This window comes from Thermoascus crustaceus (genome assembly GCF_041956765.1).
Source record: "Thermoascus crustaceus strain CBS 181.67 unplaced genomic scaffold VTN00scaffold_1, whole genome shotgun sequence".
Classification (NCBI taxonomy): Eukaryota; Fungi; Ascomycota; class Eurotiomycetes; order Eurotiales; family Thermoascaceae; genus Thermoascus; species Thermoascus crustaceus.
In genome coordinates this window covers 2,302,842-2,324,603 of record NW_027192527.1, presented here as the reverse complement: position 1 = coordinate 2,324,603, position 21,762 = coordinate 2,302,842, and the positions used below count along the sequence as shown (strand labels likewise).

Below are 21,762 nucleotides of genomic sequence, written 5' to 3'. Positions count from 1 at the left end.
TTACTTTCAGGGTGCTTCTCCAGAAAAATCTCGGAGCTCAGGAGTCAGCCCGGTTGCTTTAGAGGTAACCAGATTTGATGATGATGTAATTGATAGAATCAAGTTGATAGACTCAAACAAAGAGGTCTATGATGGCTTCCTGACGGGTGAGAATGAGCTGGATCTTTTTTTCATCTCTATCTATGTATATACATGAGGCAAAAGAAAAACCAGACGATCACCATCGTCATATTGTATAGTATATAATAACAACCAAAAAAAAAAAAAAAAAGAAACGCCACCCCCAGGCACCTAGCTGGGAGATATATTTCTCTAAATAATAGCCTTGGCCTAATACCCCGTGTCCTAATACCCCGTGTCCCTGAGAAGACAGTACCGGAATTTTATCTTCCCCACCTCCCTCATGCTGTAGATCTTACAGATGTTGATGTTGAAAGTGCAACTGCATTTCCATGTCTTGTTGAATCCTCTTCCACCTCTTCCTCATCATAGAAGTCTTCATCCTCGTCTGGCTCGCCCATAGCTCTTCTCCAGACTCCATCCCAGATGCCCTTCTTCGCAACCAGTGCGCCAACCAACAGGATCGGAAGTTGCCAGACACTGGCCCAGAAGAGACCACGCGCGGTGCCCTTCGCGCCCTGGAACTTGTAGAACCGGTACGCCTCACGTACCAGCCAGCCATTGGCCAGGGTGCTACCGACCAAGAAGCCCTTGTCGACGACGCCTACCCACCAGAGCCCGAAGGAGATGGGGAACATGAGAATGGAGTAGCGGAGTGCAACGCGGGCGTTACGAGCGGGGTTGGTCCACGCCATCATCTTGTAGCCGGCAGCCTTGTACTCCTCGCGGATGGTGTGAGAGAGCGCATTGAAGTGCGGGAACTGCCAGGCAAACAGGAGAGCCGCAAGAAGCCAGCCTCCAAGGCTATTTTCGCTCAGAAGCATATCGCGCCACGAGTCGTGGCCCGTCGTAGCATTCTGGCCCGCTGCAGCAACCCAGCCCATCATGGGCGGTATACCACCAACAATCGCGCCAACCCAGGTATTTATGACATGCATCCGTTTGAGCGGGGTATAGATAAACGCATATAAGACTATATTTGCTGCAGAAAGCGCAGCAACGGTAGGGTTGGTCCCGAAGTAAAGGAGCGCAACACCGGTGGCTCCGGTAGCGATCGCAAACAACAGCGCAGCACGACGAGAGAGTAATCCGCGAACCAATGGTCGATTACGGGTGCGGGACATGCGCGCATCATACTGCGGCTCGAAATACATGTTCAGCGTGTTGGCGCTGGACGAAGACAAAAATGTTCCTGTCGTGAGATAGAGGAATGTAAGAGTGGACGTCGAGAGTGTCGGGAGCTGGGTCATGGCAGAATCGAGGGCAAGGAGCGATGAGATGGGGTAGAGACCATAGGCGGAGGTGGTTGTCAGGACAATCAGGAAGGACAGTCGCGGTTTGGTGAGGGCGAGATATGCGGCCAACTTCCGGCGTAGAGAAGTTGCAGGGAGGGAGGAGGATATGGAGGAGAGCTGGGCGGAAGCGTCTGGAGGGATGACCGGCTCCGCTCCATTGTCCTTGGACTCGTCCTTTAGACGTTTCCTCCTTCTGTGAGGCAATTCCTGTGAGTGATCCGAAGCAATTGGCTCGTCAAGGGACTCGTTCAGCGGAGTTCCGCTCGTAGAATTGATCGATGCATTCTCCCCTGCGGAGATGGCATTGACTTTGGGGACGGACGCAAACACCCCTTTCTCAGCAGCGGCACCGGTCGACGTCTTATTCGAAGAGAAATATTCCTTGTTAAACGCTCTGGGCGCGGCCTGGCCGTCAGCAACGCCCGACCGAAGATACGCCGACACAATGAAGCTGCGTTTCGGAGGGGCGGATGGCAGGCGCGCCAGTTTCGAGAGGCATCGTGAACATAGCACCCTCGAGTCCAGCGCTGATACTGGCCTCAGAAGGGAGGGCCGGAGTACCATGGCAGATCTGGGCCGCAGCGAGCTGGCGGAGTCGGCATGGGAGCGCTGCTTGTCGGAGGAGCGCAGGTGGACGTCGAAGAAATCCCACTTGCGGCCGTGGAGAGCGCCGTCGGGGAGTCGGACTTGCGGCACGGACCAGAGGCGCAACTCCACAGTCCGCCGTTAGCCTTATCTGAACACTTTGTTTTGTTGATCATCGTCCATCATCTATCTTTTTTTCTTTTAATCCACTCCGATTTGATTTTATTCAATACAACATCTTAACCAATTCATCCCTCATGGACAAGCTCCAAACAACCGTGCTTGACCCGCTCAAGCCCTACCTCATCCCCATCACCAGCAAACTGCCCGAGCCGGTCAACAATGCCATCATTTCCCTAATCGGGCCGTCCTGCCATCAGACCCTCGTCCTCGACCTGGATCTGACTGAGAACCCGGAATGCACGTCGCTCGCCATCTCCAAAGCCCTGGGCCTTGCCATTGTCTCCGCCAGCGCGATCGTCAAGGTGCCCCAGATCCTGAAGCTGATCAACTCGGGCTCCTCTGCCGGCGTCTCGTTCACCTCGTACGCGCTTGAAACCGCCAGTCTCCTCATCACTCTTTCCTACAGCATCCGCAACCAATTTCCCTTCAGCACATACGGTGAATCGGCATTCATCGCGGTCCAGGATGTTGTGGTTGGCATTCTGGTTTTGACGTTTGCCGGGAAGCCTGCTGCGGCGGCCACTTGGGTCGCCGTCGTCGCGGCGAGCATTTACGCTCTGCTGGTCGACCAGACGCTGGTGGACGCGCAGACAATGGCCTACCTCCAGGCGGGCGCGGGACTGCTGGGAGTTGCCAGCAAGGCTCCCCAGATCTTCACTATCTGGCGCGAGGGCAGCACCGGACAGCTGAGTGCGTTCGCGGTATGTATATCCGAGAAGCAAGAAGCATATTTCCACACTGGGCGTCGAGTACTGACTTGTTTTTCTCGTAAGGTCTTCAACTACCTCGTCGGATCTCTCTCCCGCATCTTCACTACCATCAAGGAGGTCGACGACCCGCTCATCCTGTACGGCTACATCGCCGGATTCACTCTGAACGTCATCCTTGCGGCTCAGGTGCTCTACTACTGGAAGAGCCCTGCCAAACCCAAGAAGGTGGCTGAGAAGGCCCCGAGGCCAGTGGGGCAGGCACCGGTTGCCGAAACCACCGGTGTCTCCCCGAGACCAACCGGGAAGACGCCTACAACTCGGCGCAGGGGTTAGATTTTTTCAAGCCACGACATTTCTTTCATATTTTAAAAAGTTCTAATTTATAAAAACGAAGTTTTCCGACTTTCTTCAGCTGAGAACCATCAACTGCCCCATCGTATTTCAATGTCGGTCGTCGTATTAGGCTTGGCGTCCGACGGTAACTTTCGCCTCCCGGGAGAGCTCTCGAGCTTCTTTCCCGGGCGTTTCCCAGGCTTCCTAGGACAAGAACCTGTGAGGCTGCGCTTTCTCCATATAGAATCGCTCAATTGCGACCAGCATGCATAGAATTGGTTAAATCTCGATCATATTCCAATTCTTCTGTGGTGATAAGTATGGCGGAGCCTGGAAGCCTTTTGTCTTTGTCAATCCAGCCAAGTCACAGGAGATGGCATAATGACTCGCCTGGGCGCATAATAACTGCCTGGACAAATACCCTCTATCAGAGATAGAGACGCGCAGATGGCACAGGGCTATCATGCTCGAACTGGCCAACCATAATAGACGGCCCAGCTTGGATATGCGGCACATGAAGCAAATCCAGACCAAGATTCGTAGAAAAATTTGCCTGAAATCGGAGTAGGCAGGCTTCTAGTAGACCGTATAAATAGGGGCAAGGCGAATGATTGTGCGCGGTTGGGTGATCCGTATGAGCGAACTGGAAAAAGTTTCCGCTGTAGCAAAGACGAGCTTATAGACCGGGAGGCGTTGTCCCGGGAGAGAAACGGCTTATTTCCTTTGAAAACACTGAGGAACTTCGAAAGGCACTGCAGACATGTCAGCATTAAGAACGAAGATGGTGATTATTTCAATAAGGGATGTATCCTCACATCTCCCGAAACCTTGAGCGAGGGAGGCAAGGCAGAGTTCCCAGATGAAGACCCGACAGATGTGCGCCTTTAAGCAAGGCCTTCCTGGTCTACCGCGATTTGGGCGGCGCTCCCGTCATCATATAGCGAAGGACATCGTCCAGAGGCAGAGCGGGCGTCACCGGCTTCGTCGCCATGCGGTTGGCCTCAGACGCGATATCAAACTCCACCCCACCGCCAGTCCTCGTGTGCACCCCAACAACCTCCATCTTGTCCGTATCCAGATCTCGTTTCTCCTCTTCATCCTCCTCTTCTTCTTCCTCTTCCTCTTCCTCTTCCTCCAGCCGTCTTCGCAACCCCGTAACCACATTCTCAATCCCCATCTCCTTCTCCTCCAACGTGAAATTCCCACCCCACTCCCTCCTCCTCGCTTCCATATTCGCCTCAATAGGCGCCCACTCCCATAGCTCTGCCAGATCCTGCTCGCTCAGCAGCCCCTCCTTGTTCTCTAGTGCAGAGTTCCCCGCGTTCCGTCCACGAGCGACCCAGTCCTCGACGCGAGGGTCGAGCTTCGTGCGCAGCAGCTGTTCTAAGACGCCGGCTTGGGTACGACCGGGGTAGTCTGGTCCCGGGTAGGCGACTAGGGAGGAGAGGAGTTCGCGGTGCTCGGAGAGCTGTTCGGAGACGCTGACGAGGTTGTTGGAGATGATGCTTGCTTGGGATTGCAGTGAGGACCTGTACGATTATGCAGCTTAGTAAACTATGCGCCATAGACCTTCAATTGGAAAGAGATAGTAAAACATCACATACCACGACGGTAGAGGATCACTCTGGTTCAAGCTCGCGGCGAGAGAGCCCAGAGAGTGCGTGAGCTGCACGAGGCGCTGGCGCGTCTGCTCCAGGACTTTGATTTGGTCCTGGTTCAGAGTCGCCATTGTAGAGGATCTCTGCTAAAGCAAATATCTCACTGAAGAGATAAATTGGCAAGGTATTTGATCTCGACCTGAGAGTAGACACTGCGTTAGGAGTGCGAGGGACAGAGCGAGGCGTATGGTGGTGATCAGTACTGGAGAGCTGGTCCGAGCTTTGGTTAAACACGGGCCAGAGCCGGAGATATCTTAGGAGCTCCACAACCCCGACATTCCACATTTCCCCTCCATCGCGTGCTACAGTACCTATCTCGTGGGGTGTTTTTCGTTTTTTTATCTATTCTCCCGTAGCTTACATATTTTACTAGTATTGATTATAGTCTTGGGAAATTTTATATTTTGAATACCAAATTAGATATTATTCATTTGGAGATACCTACAGTCTGAATTGTTTTTTTCCAGATGAGCACCTGCATGTATCCTTCAAGTTCATCTTCTCTCACTTCATGTTCTAGTCTTGATACTAGGTACTACTTTATAGTGGGTGTTACTGTTCTATCCTATCTCCATTTCTTTCATATACTCATCCTCATCCAGACCATCAAGGCTTTCCTTTCTGTCTACCTAATTTATCCACCACGACAAATTATCAGAAAGGAGCTGCACCATGACCTTGTTCTCAATACCTACTCTACCTATATACATTGTGTCAAAACCAATGAGCTCTGGAAGGCAACAGATGACAGATTTATCCGCTGGCGAGTGTCAAGACATGTCCCAGGACGTTCGTTGAAATCCGTCATCGTTCCTGGGGATGTTGTTGACATGAGATGGCATGATATCCCGGATCGGCCGTTGCGATACATAAGTCTGTGTCGAAGGTCTACTGATAATTGTGACCCTTAATCGGGAACAGTTTCGAGCAAAGCTCGCCCACCCATATGCAGTCAATACCATTAAGGACAAAGTTATATGGCCCATCTCTGTTTGAACAGCATGAATTACAGCAAGGATTCACTGAATAGTCAGGAGCCGCGTACAGCAAGGCCGGCCGTTCCCTTTCCACCTAACAGCGTTAGCAATAGGCAGCGTCAACGGATTCTCTCCAGCCTAATACGCGGGTCCAACGGGATGATTGCCACCTAACTGGTAGCTCTGGACCATACTGCTGGTTGCCAGCAACCCCGTCAGTCTTCTTAATGCACGATACCTTTTGAAACTACCTGAGCCAGAAGTTGAACCTTCCACGAATACGGTCATGTTTTTCTTCCTAGCCATTGTATTGGCCAACTTCAACGTAAACACGCGCAGCAGCATCGATGCCAATGGCTCAACTCAGACGCATAGTGCTCTTTGGCGGGCAGGGGAGTCAGTTGTTTCTTTCTTTCTTTCTCTCCCTCTCTCTCTCTTCTTTTTTTTTTTTTTTTTTTTCTACCCTTTGGCATTGTCCTCCCTACCTACCTGTCTGCTACCTAACCCAATGGACGTGTGGAAAACCAGCAGTTGGCCATAGGCATTTCGTACGTATCATAGGTCCTACCTAAGCGCCGACTCATCCTCTATAAATAGTCGTACCAATACGGCGCATTGTACCGTACCACCATTTTAAATATCACTCCATGATACCCTATCGCTTTTCTTTGTCTGTTCTCCTCGAATCTCACGTGTCGCAGTTTATTTAGACATCTCTCCCTCCTGTCCTTTTATCCTTTCTTTCAGTCCTTAGATGCTGTGGCTTTCCGTATCTCTTAGGTGGATATCCAAGATAGCCTGCTTTCCCCATGGATCTTCTCTCTTCTCAACCGCCGGCTTATGGCTTTGCATTGAGCATTCCTTTCTTCGTCACCTGCCCATACATACGCTTATCCATTGTGTCGTGATTGATAAGCCACTGATATGAGAACCAGAAACACGAAAAAAAAGCATTTTCATTATCTGACGACGAGAGATCTCTCATATAATTTGAATACATCGTTGCTTGCTATACATTCCAAGAGCGGATGTTACTCTTCGCTGACAGAGACAATAGTTTACTCCACGTCGAGCGACTCAGGGATAGGGCAATGTCAATATTTGAGACTGACTGCACCGCGATAAATAATACCGAGATGAATAAATAAACACCAAACAACCCACAACACCAAAGTTTCGGGGACGAGAAGGGGAGAAAAGATGAAAGGGACCTAAGTGCGGTCATAGGATAGCGTTGGGTATCATTGATAACTCGGATCAAAAAAACTTGGATCTGGTGATTATTAAAAATATTAAAAGGGAAATTGCGTGGAAATAGCAGGCTCATGCCTCGTCCGTCAAAACAACAATCATGTCGGATATAAATACGCCGAGGGGTGACCAGCACCTGGTTGCGCTTGGAAAGGCGCATTGGAGTTGCCAACGATGAGCAGGATCGGCATTGAAACCGTCGAAGAGACTCGAACGATCCAGTTGAAGGATGCGTTCAAAGGCATCTACGTCCCGGGACTCCGGCTGGACGACTACACCTTCTTCGAACGCCTTCGGTTTGCTATGTCGATAGCACTCGCCAGTCCGTTGCCCATTATGAAACGTGAAAGATGAAAGACGACTAGTGGCCGGTCGTCTTCTCATTCTCAGGATGGTGCAGCTGCGCTGGAATAGGGATAGTTGGAGAGACCGGTGACATATACGGTGAGAAGCCCATCTTGGAGATTCCAACATCATGTCTACGCCCATCATAGTCGACAAAGTCAAACCCCGTCCCGAAAGTTGGCGTCCCGGCGACATGGTTTGTGGGACTATTATAAGGAGACGGCTCGCCCCAGCTTGCTTGTCCGGGAGTAGTAATCGTGGTGTCATAAGACCGCGCATGAAGATACTGCGAGTGACTCCGTGCTCTGGCCTTCTTGCGGCGGTAACGGATCAAGAAGAAGCAGCCCGCGCAGGTGGCGCAGAGAAGTATGACGAAACCGACTATGGGAAGGGCGATTACGAGTGTCAGGTTTTTGACTCCCCCAGAAGAGGGCGCAGAAGAACCAGTTGTTATCGGCGCTGTAGACGACGGAAGAACCGTGGTATTGAAGATCCTGTCTGGGTCAATTGCGAAAGAGCTCCCAGACGGCGTTTGGTAGCGACAACCATAGCGGACTGCCTGAAGGACTGAATGTAACGGACATGGTCAGTTTACCCATCTGATACTGTAGAGAAAAGACTGTAATGGAGAGTAGACGAACAGTTGGCTAGGAATCTTTGGGTAGATGTCAACGAGTAGCAAAATTCACACATGTCGATGAGATTGTCCGCGAAGGAGGGGACACCACAGAAAGTGTCGAAGATGACGCTATTTGGAGACTGCAAGTCATATTCGATCGCTGAGAACATTGGCTGACAGGAAACTAGACATGGCGTCGATGTATTTCCTTGGGAACCCGGGTACCCGTAGACGCAGGTCGAGAAAGCATAGCGGAGATTGTCTTGCAGAATGGTCAGTATTTCAAGATCTAGTCTCTCTTGGCGATCCAAGACAAGCTTTACGCACATAGACCCCACGATACATCGGTCTCTCCGGTTTGGGGATTTCCATAGGTGCTCCGCAATTCGCATTCTAGGCAGCTCTGAAAATTTGCGCCAGTCTCAGTGCTGCCGTACTGGGAATCCAGACAGACAATCTGCGCAGTCGTGGTATTCGTCGACTTTTCAGTGCACTTGCCCTCGCATGGTGAGCCCGGTGTGACTCGCAGTGCAACAGTCGCAGGAGCAAGGCTGAAGAGAAATACAAGAGATGCCGTGATGGGGGGACTTCGATTCCAAAGCGCGCGCATCATCATTAGTGAGGAGTTCTGTGGAGAGGTTTCCTAGCTACGACACCCGATGTGACTCGACGCAGCGCTTGATATGGAGAGCCTTCGCATCGATTATGGACGTTGAAAAATGGTATGCTCAGAGAACGTGAATCGTGGAGTCCATCCACGGCTTCCAAGGGACACTTGAAAAGCTCGGGTGTACCAAGAGAGGTTGACAGTCTTGGAAGACTTGCGGACTGATAAATGGAGTGTGGACTGCAGGGTAACAGGCAACGAAGGACCGAGGACCGTCTGGAGCAAAGGTCGATCAAGGACACACTGCAGTCAATCTTGATCCGGCGCTAATAGAACATCGCACATTACCATACAGAGCCAGAGAAGCACTCTCGTTGGTCACAACGGAGGGAACGGTACCATGTCCATCGATTGATCCCAGCAGATATAGGAGAAATCCGGCATTTTCGCGCAGGTGATCCACCGAATGGAGCTTATTTACATGGCGACCAGGAGGAAGCAGCCATCAGGGAAATCGGATATTGTGACAGTGATTCCCACTGCAGGTCGTTGCATTTTGGAGCAAATCGGCTGCTGTGTCTCCTCGGCCGATCGCAGGCGTCTGGCGCCGCTGAGCACGCTCATTCGCGGAGCCCCTCACGCAGAGGAGAGAGTCTATCGGGCCAGACACGGAGAGACAAAGGAACCGCGAGTCCGTGTGGAACTTGAAGCCAGCTAGTCGCAGCAGCGATGTGCAGGTGCTGGACCTATCAGTAGCGGATGCGAGATGGGCGACGATGCACGCTTGCCGGGCTTGAGCTAGCCGATGCTTGTACGGAGTACGGCTCACGGGCCGTGCGCCGGGCCCCGGTGGAGAGCTGCTGCATGCCCGGGGAACACCAATCGTCGTGCGCGGATGGTGGGCCTCGCTACTAACCAAAAGGAAGAGTAGAGATATCCAGAGAGCCAAGAAACAAGCATCTAGAAAACAACCATATAGGTATGATAGAACATAGGAATTATATATTAACATGTTCCAAGCTTTGGATGCAAGATCCTGCTGCTTGCGACCCGCCCAGAAGAACCCAAAGCGGGAAGACCATATCTCTATCCCCCGAGATTATCGCTCGACGTGGCTCCTAGCCTGCTGGCGGATTGCCATCGCCAACGTTGTCCGAGTTGAGCGCATCACTTAAGCACCTGGGGCGGTACTCAATATTATATGCACCATACGCACCAAAATCCCAATACAAGAATAAGTTACCAGCCGCATCCAGTTGTGATAAGAGACATAGCAACGCCTGTTATCACTGCAATGACTCCAACATACGATGCCTGCTCATCCATAGAGCTCTTCGTACGACGGTACCAATTCCTGCGCCCCTACCCTCTCGGGCTCCCAGAGCCTGGAGCGACGTGCGTGCCTCTTGTCGCGGAAGGCAGGATTGTATGCGATCTTCGTTATTTGAGGGGTCTCGGGGAGAGTAGACGGGGAAGAGACCGATGAGGATGTGTAGCTGGTGTGTCTCGAGCTCGTCGTGCCACACAACAATGTTGTCTGTCCTGTGGTGGTGCTTTGTTGACTAGCGCGACGCATTCGAGATGTCACCGAAAGTGGAGGCGATTTCGATCCCCTGGGTAGTCGAGACTCGTGCCCCTCTTGCGGCGATTCTGGCGACTTTCGAGCTCCGTGACCATCCTCTTCGACACATTGAACTTCATGCAGAGATTTTTCTATGTTCGAAGCGGGTGAAACTTCATCATCGCGGTCATTGGCCATGCTGCTAAACCGATATCTTGGATCGAACATGTCTGTTTCTTTGGAGACTAGCTCGTCCGCAGTTGTGCCATCCACGACAGGGCTGCTTTCTTCTGTCCTGAAACTTTGACGACCACGCTCCAGCCTAACTTCCGACTGATATCTTGATCCTGTCTCATAGTGGCCCCTCGGAATAGCCACCATGGAATTGTGCATGGATTCTTCGATGCCAGGGTCCCTTGGGCACAACCTGGAAATAAATCGAGAAGCACTACTTGGCTTCGACTTTCCAGAATGGGGTCTCGATTCTGAGTCCCCGCCTCCTTCTAAGGAGTCATATCTCCGGGTATGCCCCGATCCATAATCGACGTTCAGTGTAGCCCCGATATTGACATTCGAAGAGGAGTGCTGGCTCCAGGAACCCTCATTTGGAGAAGTGATGGAGACGTCACCCCATCGAGAGTGCATCTCGGATGAAAGTGTTCGCTTCCTCCCCCATCTTTTCATGATTGCGGCCATGACGTTGAAGGGGAATCTTTGAACTTCGACTGACCGAAGTCAAATCCGTGAGTAAAGCGGATAAAGAAGGCCGACCACCGGGATGTCAAGGTTTTTCGTGGTCAAGGATGTCTTTCCTGGAGGTCTTGTTTCTCGGCGGGTTGGACGACCTGTATTAAAACGAGGGTGAATGGCTAAGGTAGGTGAGGGGTTGACGTTAACTGTGATCAACATGCATCCATCAGAATACCATGGATATACATGTCGAGCCTCCAACAGAACTAGATGAGAGATGTTGGCTCGCGGGAGCTGCAAATCTGCCCTCGGGGTCAACAATCTCGCACGGTATTAGAGCCCCAACCCACCAACTTTGGAGCAATTAATAGCATTTGAGGTATCCAGGTCGGTGGAACCTGGGAACCCCCCAACTTTTGAACAGGTTTTCTGGCAACGGAGCAGGAAAAGGAAGAAAAACGCCCATCGGAGCCTTCAGGGCGGCGGCTGGATAATATGGGACCTGATCAGCCATCGTACAAGAGTCTGATAGAGGACACGCCACGACGCATAAGTGTATGCAAGAGGGGCTCGGTGTTGTAGTTTTGCGGCGCAGCCAACAATTGACTGCTAGTCTCACATCTGAGCGCACCTCCCATGTCCGTGGGTGCATGGCGAAGCAACCAACGCCCTGTCTGTCGTGGCAAAGGGGCTTTCTAACAAAGAAACCATCGACGTAAACTCATTGACAGCGGAACAAGTGACCAATAGAGACCATAAGCGAAGAGATCAAAGCTGGGCCAAACACAGGAAACCCTGGCTTGTTGTCCTCCGGCTGGGACGTTAGCAGTAAGCGTCTAATCTCTCGAACAAGTGGGACGGTAAGCCATTTCAAATTTCGAGTAACACAAGGCAAACACCGCATGACTGCCCCTCTGCAGCAGCTCAAGTGCCGGCAGCAAGCATCAGCTCAGCTAATAGACGGCCCCATAAAGCATTCTCGGTGAGTCCGATACGACTTTAGCCGTGGAAACGAGTCAGAATGGCGGATGCCTTCTGTATGAGGGCCTAAGGAGCTCATGAACAGAGCAGCTTTTCTCTATCCACATACTGTCAGTAAACGCCTTGCGACGATCAGCATCGTCAATCCCAACGTCAAGTGAGATAAGCGAGCTTCTGTTTGGGCCGTTTGAGCCTCCGCAGCGTTGCCAGCTAGCAGAGACAGCAGAAACGGCGGATACTCAGCCGACGCCCAAGGCCAATCACAGACCCCTCTAATCGCCAGCTGACGGCCTAGGCAAAGACGAACAATGCAATGTACAAAGGACAACAACGCACTCTATCCGGAGGAGGTAGTCGTTAGGAGTAAGTTGCACGGAAGATTCGATGCCCCACGCGACAACACCAAGGCGCTGCTGGGGGACGGGATCTAAACCTTGACGCTCCAGTCAGCGCCGCCAATCACCCGCCCCCATTCACCAACTACTCTACTCCGTCTAGCCTTCCAGCCAAATCAAGATGGCTGTCGACTGCTGACTGCAAATGATTAGCCTACGAGACGGACTTCCAGACGAAAGGAGACTCGAGCCCGACGCGCTGACGGACTTCAACGGGAACATGCACGTCATACCGGCTAGGGGATGGCCGACTAGGACCGTCGAATAGGTTCAATCGATCAGTGTAGCGCGGCGGCGGTATACCTAAGGTAAGCTTCTTTTTCAAGTAGGAATGTGTGTAGATATACATATACTTCTACTACCTACCACCTCTCTCTTAAAGATTACGATCTGTGGACGGGGTTGAAATCGAATTCTAGTCTGGATGGGGTCCGAATGAAGTCACTAATACCTGATACTTTGATCTACAGCACGTTACATATACATATTCTCCCAAATGGATGGAATGCTTGCTTGTGTCGCAAACTCGAGTTAGAGGCCCTCAAACAAGTAAAGGACAGATATAAACTGGTCAACTTGCTTGAACTTCAGAGGTCGAACGAAGAAGCTTGACTTGAAACCATCCCCAAAAGCCCCATCTGCATTCTACCCTCCGGATTTCCATGCATACTCCCCCTACAGTACCTAGGTTTCCAAAACTTTCATCACGCAGGATCCCCTGTCAAAGCCGCCTACCTAACTCGCCGCTTTTGTGTTAACGTAATCCAGACTGATTTTGCTCAGGGCCTATTCAATGTTGCTGCCTGGGTACCCTACCCTCCGATAGCTTCAAAAATCACATAGGTACCTATACAATAGCAATCGGCCAAAACTGCTAGCTAGGCAGGGGTCCCTGGATAATCCAAAGTTTTGGCAACCTATATACTGCACCTCCGTTCAAACACCCCCAGACTGGGTTCGATCCGACCCGGCTTTCCCCGAAGATCCATACAGTAGGGTACAGTACATTTGCATGTACATATATTCAAAGCTCCTGCGGATACGAATATCTTCTCAATATCTACCTAGAGACAGAAACCTATCCAGTGTTCTTCAGCATATTCGTCATCAGGCACTGAAGTTCTGCAGTAAGAGATGCAAGTTTCCATCCTTTACAGGGACTCGGACAGGGGTGAATTGTTATCAGTTTGGATAGCTGCGGCTGTATCAGAATCGACGCATACATTTGAGATCACGTGTGGATTTTACCTATTACCTACCTACCTACCTACCATGTCGTTGGCGTTCGACATACATATGTAGGCTGCCATGAAAGAGATTCTTTCCTGTCTCGCCTTGTCTGTGGCTATATCACGATCACAACGGGCATATCGGTAAATGTATATTATACAATTGCCGTGAAGGAAAAGTTGCTCTTTAAAGTAAATTTATAGTAAAGTACCTGGTCTGGGTGCGCTTATTCTTATTCTAATTCCAACAGAGGAAGTGCATGCGAAATTGGCAGGCAGAACGGGATATCCAGTGTTTTGTATGTTTGCTCTTTATCATCTCCTATCCTTATTCTTTTCTGTCTGTGTATAGTAGGTACAAAATTCTTTTTGCTTCTTCTCAAATTCCACTCGAAGGTATGTATGTCACGTACATAAAATAGTATCGCATCTGACACACAGCCTTAGATCTTCATACGCAAATACACTCCATATCCTTCATCCTCAGTTCAAATAATTCATGTATGTACACACATGGACTGTACATTATCCGTCTACTAATTTATGTACAGTACGGCTAATACATACAGCACATACATAACATGTATACATACACATGTGAGGCAACGATAGCTAGGTGACTACCTAACCCATGTACTGTACTCCCTTTTTATTCCACTTGGATCCCACGAACTCGATATACCGGATAACAAAAGAGGAAGAAACCGTTTCAACACCATACCGCGGCCGTTTCATTCATTCGTTCGTTCGTCGTACGAAAGTATATAAAGATGCAACCCATCGGCATAGACACGGAATCGTTCGAGAGAGGAGGGCAAAGAGGTCATGAGCGTAGCTGGTAATCTAGGTAGATGATGCTGTGCAGTCTTCGTATAGAACAAGTTGTTCTTTGGATTGTTGGAGTTGGCTGATCTGATCTGATCCTCCTGTGCCATTGTCATATATACTTTGCAAGGATAATCGTGCTTTGCCCCCGCACGGTACCCTCCCATATGTACTGTACGTCGAATGCGGTCGGAATCCAGTATTCCAAAATATGACTCATGCGGGTAAGCACTATGCCAAAGTAGTAAATATATACTCGTGATATCATCCATGATGCTACCAACATCACGCTGGACACATTCAAAGGCCCCGCTTTTTGCACCTCCAGGAATAGTAGCTTGAGGGTATCCAACGTTCTTTTCAGCTCAGGTCATAATCGCGTTATCAACTTCGGAAGCACTGGTCTTGGTCGCCTCGGCGGTGGAGGGTCCGGTTTGGTCAGGGGAGCTGAAGGATTACTGTTATCGCCTCCAATTGAATTCGAATTAGGGTCTGACTGCAGAGACCCTCTCTGCCTATCGGAGATATTGGATTGCGAGTGTGGTGCCGGCGGTGAGATATCACTGGACAACTGAATCGGCTGCTGATACGGATACGAGTGCGACGTCCTGCTTGGATTCGAACGGTGCCAGGAGCTACCGATTGGATAGCCACGACTTGATTCGATGGACACAGGACGATGATCGCTTCGGTGGTATGCGGCCGGATTGTAAAGTGGTAATGTAGGGTAAGGTGGCGGTGGGGATGGATTCAACGAGGCCCTCTCCTTATTGCTACCTCCTCTATCATGCATAGAACCGCGTGGCAGTAAGGGAGCTTCGGGGTCTATATAGGCGTTTGGTGGAGTGATGCGATGTCGTTCACGCATTCGTTGTTCTTCCCTTTTCTTCAGTCGATCCCATCTTCTCTTTTTTCTGATGAAGAACATGATTCCGAGGATTACTATATAACCGATTAGTATCTATAAGTGAGCCGTTCGACTCGACTTGGAATCTTCCTTCGGAGGGGAGGCGTGCTTACTTGCAATGAGAGCAGCCCCTCCAACGACGACTCCAATGATGATCGAATCGCGGGTTGATATATTTATCCCACCTCCATCAGACCCCGATGCACCGGCGGCATTCTGCCCCGCCGTGTTTTGAGGCTCACTGCCTACAGCGCCTGGAGAGAGGCCAGACGAGCCATCCCCAGGCAAACTGGACGCTATCTGCGCAAAGACGTCATCATCATCACGAGCTCGAATCGTCCTCGCAGGCTTGATGAATGTATTTGTCGGACTTCGCATCTGTGCTGGTGACCGTATCTGTCCCAACGTAACAAGCGGAGTCCAAAGCAAGCCTTGTGCAGGGATGATGCTGGGAAGCATAGCTTTATTCGATGCTCATGGAGGATTGTGGACTGAGGCTGATGCTGGTTGAGACTGAGTGGAGAGGGTGAGATAGTATTCACAATTAAGAGAAAATGCAAATATAAGGGAAAATGAGCCCCAAAAGAGAAAAACAGAATGTAGTACAGCGTGCAGCATCCCCCAATCTATCTATGCAGGAGGTTCTGTGAAGGACGGTCAGGTCCGGTTCTCTCAACAGACCGACCGACAGACACAGAACCGGGTACAAGTATGTAGGTATGTATGTATGCAGAAAGGTGTTGCTGAAGTAATAGACCGGAGAGAAAGAAGGAAATAAAGAAGTACCGCAGGGGTCCATCTTATTTTAAGTAGATCGTCCCGTCGCACCGCTAGCCTGCTGCGATATTAGCTGTTTCAAGAGGTGATATTTTGAGATCGCTTCTTTTTCCCATGCATGGCAGACTTCCACAGTACAGAAAGCAAATGTTTCAATGTGAAAATAGGTACCAAAATAGAATTCGTTCTTCATCTTGGGAAAGCCATGGCGGACCACTAACGGGCTAGCTTGGGGGATCGCTGGCTTGTCGCCCAATATCGTTCAGTCGTCAGCCGCCGCAGCGCTTAGACCTTGTGTGTCATGCAGCTTTGTTGCATTGCCCACTCAGCGAGTCAGTGATAGAAGCACTTCTCAAGGTGGTTAGAACCAACAGTAAATCCAGAGACGATTGGATCGCGTCTTCTGATATCGAGATTCGCCCTAGACTCTAGCGTGGGATGGAACTGCTATTTTGGCCCACAGGCCGACTCATAAGGCCGAATCAGATAGCAAACTGCCCCGCTGCATGGTCTCTTCAAAGTCCGTGCCGTCATGTTCTTGTCCAGAGTCGCGAGCAGAGTGCACATTCATGAAGTCCAATCGGAGATGTTCAAGTTCCAAGCGGGGAGGGGAGGTGAAACGCACGCGGCGCCCGAACGGGAGATTGGCATACCCTAAGTCTGTGCAGGAAACGCACCTTGGCGACCTCGAGGTCGCGAGGACGGTGCAGCATGAATTATGACGTGGTCTTGCATGCAGCGTCTATTAGCAGCAGAACTCTAACTGCTACTTCGTCCAAGTGGAATTGATATTGGCTTGTGTGCTTAAGCGCAACATGGCGCTTGCTACGCCGTAATTCATACACAGGTTTGGACACGAAGTTTATGACCTTGAAACCGCCTCTAAGGCTCAGAAATCTGCCTTGCACATATTGTCCGTCAATGCAATGATGAGTCCAGACTCGAGTCTGTTTTGATTGTACCAACCCAGATTCCCAAAAGGGGGGAACTGATTGGTACTCTATCTTACCCCAATTGCTCCATTTTGACAGGTCCAGATAAGGAAAGAAGTTTAGAAGAAATTGGCTCCCTCTATCAATTTTAATACACATTCTATGAAATTGAGTCAATCGAGTCCGTTTACTCCGCATAAGCACGGTACACCCCCAACCCGCTCTCCGTCTCGAATTCAAGCGGCACCCCCTGTCCAACAAAATACACATATCCCTCCTGGATGTCAAACGTCTTATTCGGCACCCGCATCTTCCCAGACCCCTTCGTCACGATCATGATGCTGGGTCCCAAGATGGACTTGACGGTCTCCGACTCCCCCGCGTTCAGGCATGTCGCCAGCATATTGAACTCGCTGATGGGTGGCGCATACTCCCTCGTCTTGCCGTTCATGCCCTTATCGCTCTTCTGGCTGGGAAGGATGGCCTCTTGCGGATCATGCGGCACAAACGTCAGCGCCTGCGTGAACAGGTCCACGCTGTCCCGCTCCGCGCGGGGGCAGAAGCCCGTGTTTAGCACGTTGTCGGAGCGCGCCATGCACTCGACAATATCCCCCGAGAGGTAGGCGTGGATGCCGTCCGCGGGGATGAAGACGGCATCTCCTGGGCCCAAGGTAAGGAAGTTCATCATCAGCACGGCGATGAGGTTGCCGTTGTCGAATTCCGTGTACTGCTTCCTGAGACGGTCCAAGAGGCCGGGTATGTAGAGCTGCTGGCCGAACGCCGACTCGGGCAGTCGACTCAGCTGATCGGTGGTCTCCGCGACGACGTTCTCGGGCGCCTCAAGCAGGCTCTTGGAGATCCGGCGCAGGGTCTCGTCGTTGAAATGCGTGTGCCCCGATGGGATGAAGCGCTGGAGAGGCTTCAGCCCAAAGATACTCTGGATGTCATTGAGTGGTTTCCATCCTGCGAACAACTCGAATTTGGACAGGGCGACAGCGATCTCGGGCTTGTGGTTCGGGTCTCCGAATTTCTTCGGGTCCCGTTGGTGCAGTTGCTCTGCGAGCTTTCTGTCCGGGTGTACCTGGAGTGGGAGTGCTTTCGTCATTGAGAGGATCTGCAGTTATCTGTCAGTAATACTCTATTTAAAACTGTTTCTAAAAGTCCCTGGCGCTGTCGAATGTGAACAGGATGTCTGTACCTTCGGCAGGAACGGTATATCAGGACCAGCGCGGTCTAGAACCGACTTTCCAATGAACTCAGGATGCTTCTTCAGATAATCCTGCAGCGATTCCCCCGTGGAAAGGACGAAGGAAGGCACCGTGGGATATGTCCCCATCCACATCTGTTAATACTAACAAGTCAATCCTCTCTGTTCACTTCTCCTCAGGATGCGGCTATTATCAATGGTAAGAGAACAGACCTCTGAATAAAACTGGTTGTTATCGATTTTGAAGTCTGTTCCCGGCGTCTTTGCGGCGAGCCGGGCAGCTAAGGAATCCTGACCCTTTTTGCCCCATGGGTCGTGCTGAGATTCTCACGATGTCAGCATCTATCTGTCTGGTTTTCAGATGCGAAAACTCCTGGAGAGAGAATTCTGCTGTCCAGGTAGATAGTCATTGGTAGGATGTCGCAGGTATACTTACCTTACACATGCACTTAAGCTGGACAACCGACTCGGCCATGGTGGACTATAGGTATGGTTCATTAATTTAGAAAGGCAGACGATCGGTAGGTAGGGACCTTGTGGCAGCCTCCTAATAAATTCTATTATTTTATTTTTTTCCCACTTTCAATCAGGGAGAAAATTAAAATGAAGAAGATATATCCCTACCATTGCCTGGGGTTATTGATCATGAAGTGTAGACTGGGACCAACCTTATGACGCTATACGTTTCTCTTCCGTCATCGCATGCGATCAGCCGGGAAAGCCGCACCGGGGAGATCTTCACAGCCCATCAATTGCTGGCGATCAAACCCACCAATGACGAAATGAACCGAACTGATTTAGTCATTGTTTTGTTTTTCTTAATCGGTTTTCCGAGGACGCGTCTCCAGCTTGGTTTGTCTCGTTCAGCGTCAGTATTGTTCCGCTTTACCTAGGCCTGACGTACCGCCCGCCAGCACAGGTCTATACTTCACCATACACTTAGTAAACGGTCGCAAATTCGCTTTTTGGCCTTTGAATGTTCTTTTCGAATACTGTTTGACATCAATGTCTGCCGAGTAGTCACACATCAACTGAGTTCCGAAGAATGAACCACACAAGATATATAAGACAAACACCGGTCGCACCACAACGCCAACCATCAAAGCAAAAACAACCCCACCCCGGAAAACAAAGGAGACTTTCCAAACGAGCGTATATAGTAACCTTATTCGTTTGAAACGACATGTGGAAAGCGGGAAGGCAATTACAACAGAACCCTGTCCGTCAAGACTCCTTGCCACTTATGAATCCCAAAAGTGCAGCAATCCAACTCACGTCCCATGGCGTCCTGTATATATCCGCAGTTCGACCAGTGTAGAGTAGTATGTGCCACGGAGCTAGATCCATTTTATCAAGTCCATGTTCCAGCCATCATCTTCATCATCCGTAGAGATCCTCCGGATCGGACACCATGGTCACTGTAGCTGCCCTTGATATCCTGTTCTTCTTCTTGTTGCTATTTGTCTTCTCCTTTTCTGTCTTGTTGTTCTTGTTCTTCTTCCCGTAGATGCTTCCATTCCTTGTCAAAGATGTCTGCTTTTCGTGATTTGACGCCAGGGGCAATAGCTTCCAGGGTTTCTTTTCAATTTCAAGCTGCATTTGTCTGTTGCTGCGAGATGAAGAGCGACCTCTCTCGAGGTCCTTTTCTTCATCTCCACCGTCAACAAAATCCCATCGACCTTGCGACTGGGTGTAGAAACCCGAGTCGATCGAAGGCTTAGCGAAATGATTTCGAGAAGTGCCGGTAGCGTTCTTCTTCGTCTTTGGTCGTATGGTAGTAACGAACTCTTCTTCGAGATATTTCTCGCTCGTCGGTATGGATGATATAGATGGATTGTTCTGGTAGTACCCACTGACCCTCTTCTCCACCTCCTCCGTGTAATCTTGAGGATCAACAGGCTTGTACACGAACCCACCACTACTGCTACCACGATGGCTTTCCTTATCAGAGGCCGAGGTCGCAGTCGCAACATGTGATGTACGTCTCGAGGAGACGGAAGCTGAAGTGGATCGGGTACTGAAGAACCGACGCCGCGGCTTCAGGATCGGGATAGAGAATGATGAGCGCCGTTTGGCAGCAGAAGCAGCAGTGGCCATGTGTTCATAATCATTCTTCGTCAAGACGGCCTCATCATCAAAATCATCACCTTCCTCCTCAGTATCATCCTCAGAGAAACTAGAATAATCATCATCCTCACTACAATCAGGCACAAACCCCGGCCCGTAGTAACTCCCTTTCTTCTTCTGCTGTCGTCCTCGTCCTCCCCCTTGTTTATAATGGTGATGTCGATGATGGGGGTTATCGAACTGGCACCACGATCCGTCTGTCGGAACGGTGATAGCCACATCGCCCCATCGCGCGTGGAGGGGAGCTCGGGGCGTTTCCCGCTTTCGGAAGAGATTGAGGTTCATGGTGTTGTATGGACGTTATTTCTCTCCCTTTCTTTTTCTTTTCAGATGGAAAAAAATCATGCAAACGAAATGGGGAGATTGTGTTTTGTTTTTTTGTAGGTTGAATCGATGAAGATATAGTCTGTCCGTATAAGGAAAGGAATTAAGCAACGACTCGACAAAGGAAAAAGGATCGAATGGTCGTCAACACCGCGCGCGAATCGTCGTATAAAGCGTTTTTCAAAATAAGGAGAATTGTAACTCATCAAACACACTGCGAGGCCAGACAGGCAGACAGATAGAGTGAGGGAGAGAGAAACCCGGCTCGACGGTGTTTCCCCAGGCGAATCCCAGGAATGCTCGAGCCCTTTTCTGTCTGCAGCTGACGAAAAAGCATATATGTCTTGGCTCTCACAGCCGTCGCACGAGGAGGCGTGTGCTGTACAAGGGCTATCGAGGTAGCAGGCGTCCAATGGGGAAGAAATCGTATCGATCTCCGATAGATTCCTCCGCCTCTCTGGAATTGGATGGAAAAAGAAATCCAGAATGAAACAAATGAAACGAACAGATAAACAGAGATAACAAAGGAAATAGATAGGAAATATCTACAAGACCCCAATTAAGAAAGGCCTACAAACTTGAACTTATGAAAAAGGTAGCTAGGCAGATACTTAATATTCTCAACCTCCCTCCCAACGCCAGCTACTAAAGATCTACAAATGGCAACGCGTCGATGAAGTCTTGACAATAGATAGATAGAGTTCAAAGCGCACGGGCTGCTAGCGCTGAGAATGACCCAATGGCCATGTGGTCTGAATCTCCATAGGCCATTGATTTGATTATTTTAAGCAATGGAACGTTGAATTTCGAGTCTAGTCCACTGCAGTACAGTCCCGCTCTGATTATCCCTGTACTGTACATCAAGGTTGTTCACTACCCAAGTTAGCACTTTCTAATTGTAGAACAGCACTAAGTACCTAGTACATACATTACCGCCGCTGTGGGGAGGACTGGGTCCGGAGACTTCTACAGAAGACAAGCATCTCTCCGTCGATGTTTATTTGGGGAGAGGGGACGAACGAACGAACGCATGGGCTGGTATGGGTCTGGCCCGAACCCTGTAAGCCCACATGTTCGCGATGCTAAGTGATCCTGGAACATCTAAGGTAATAAGCCCTGTCATA

The 21,762-nt window shown here is 50.3% G+C and overlaps 8 protein-coding genes across 8 annotated transcripts; 1 reads left to right on the top strand and 7 right to left on the bottom strand.

Moving 5' to 3' along the window:
• Positions 1 to 401: 401 nt before the first annotated feature.
• On the bottom strand, positions 402 to 1,979 carry VTN00DRAFT_826 (uncharacterized protein; the record flags this gene model as incomplete). The annotated part of the gene is made up of 1 exon (XM_069435094.1): positions 402 to 1,979. One exon carries the CDS (start codon positions 1,977 to 1,979, stop codon positions 402 to 404), a length of 1,578 nt encoding a protein of 525 aa, XP_069291533.1.
• A 278-nt stretch (positions 1,980 to 2,257) lies between these two features.
• Positions 2,258 to 3,226, top strand: VTN00DRAFT_825 (uncharacterized protein; the record flags this gene model as incomplete). Its single annotated transcript, XM_069435083.1, has 2 exons — positions 2,258 to 2,884; positions 2,957 to 3,226. 2 exons carry the CDS (start codon positions 2,258 to 2,260, stop codon positions 3,224 to 3,226), a joined length of 897 nt encoding a protein of 298 aa, XP_069291532.1.
• Positions 3,227 to 4,130: 904 nt separating this feature from the next.
• On the bottom strand, positions 4,131 to 4,955 carry VTN00DRAFT_824 (uncharacterized protein; the record flags this gene model as incomplete). The annotated part of the gene is made up of 2 exons (XM_069435072.1): positions 4,131 to 4,755; positions 4,831 to 4,955. The coding sequence occupies 2 exons, from the start codon at positions 4,953 to 4,955 to the stop codon at positions 4,131 to 4,133; spliced, it is 750 nt and encodes a 249-aa protein (XP_069291531.1).
• A 2,518-nt stretch (positions 4,956 to 7,473) lies between these two features.
• Positions 7,474 to 8,692, bottom strand: VTN00DRAFT_823 (uncharacterized protein; the record flags this gene model as incomplete). The annotated part of the gene is made up of 3 exons (XM_069435061.1): positions 7,474 to 8,024; positions 8,099 to 8,338; positions 8,404 to 8,692. The coding sequence occupies 3 exons, from the start codon at positions 8,690 to 8,692 to the stop codon at positions 7,474 to 7,476; spliced, it is 1,080 nt and encodes a 359-aa protein (XP_069291530.1).
• A 1,309-nt stretch (positions 8,693 to 10,001) lies between these two features.
• Positions 10,002 to 10,940, bottom strand: VTN00DRAFT_822 (uncharacterized protein; the record flags this gene model as incomplete). Its single annotated transcript, XM_069435050.1, has 1 exon — positions 10,002 to 10,940. The coding sequence occupies one exon, from the start codon at positions 10,938 to 10,940 to the stop codon at positions 10,002 to 10,004; it is 939 nt and encodes a 312-aa protein (XP_069291529.1).
• Positions 10,941 to 14,734: 3,794 nt separating this feature from the next.
• On the bottom strand, positions 14,735 to 15,730 carry VTN00DRAFT_821 (uncharacterized protein; the record flags this gene model as incomplete). The annotated part of the gene is made up of 2 exons (XM_069435039.1): positions 14,735 to 15,306; positions 15,385 to 15,730. 2 exons carry the CDS (start codon positions 15,728 to 15,730, stop codon positions 14,735 to 14,737), a joined length of 918 nt encoding a protein of 305 aa, XP_069291528.1.
• A 1,437-nt stretch (positions 15,731 to 17,167) lies between these two features.
• On the bottom strand, positions 17,168 to 18,662 carry VTN00DRAFT_820 (uncharacterized protein; the record flags this gene model as incomplete). The annotated part of the gene is made up of 4 exons (XM_069435028.1): positions 17,168 to 18,094; positions 18,179 to 18,322; positions 18,401 to 18,505; positions 18,624 to 18,662. The coding sequence occupies 4 exons, from the start codon at positions 18,660 to 18,662 to the stop codon at positions 17,168 to 17,170; spliced, it is 1,215 nt and encodes a 404-aa protein (XP_069291527.1).
• Positions 18,663 to 19,567: 905 nt separating this feature from the next.
• VTN00DRAFT_819 (uncharacterized protein) lies at positions 19,568 to 20,599 on the bottom strand (the record flags this gene model as incomplete). The annotated part of the gene is made up of 1 exon (XM_069435016.1): positions 19,568 to 20,599. One exon carries the CDS (start codon positions 20,597 to 20,599, stop codon positions 19,568 to 19,570), a length of 1,032 nt encoding a protein of 343 aa, XP_069291526.1.
• Between the last annotated feature and the right edge of the window lie 1,163 nt (positions 20,600 to 21,762).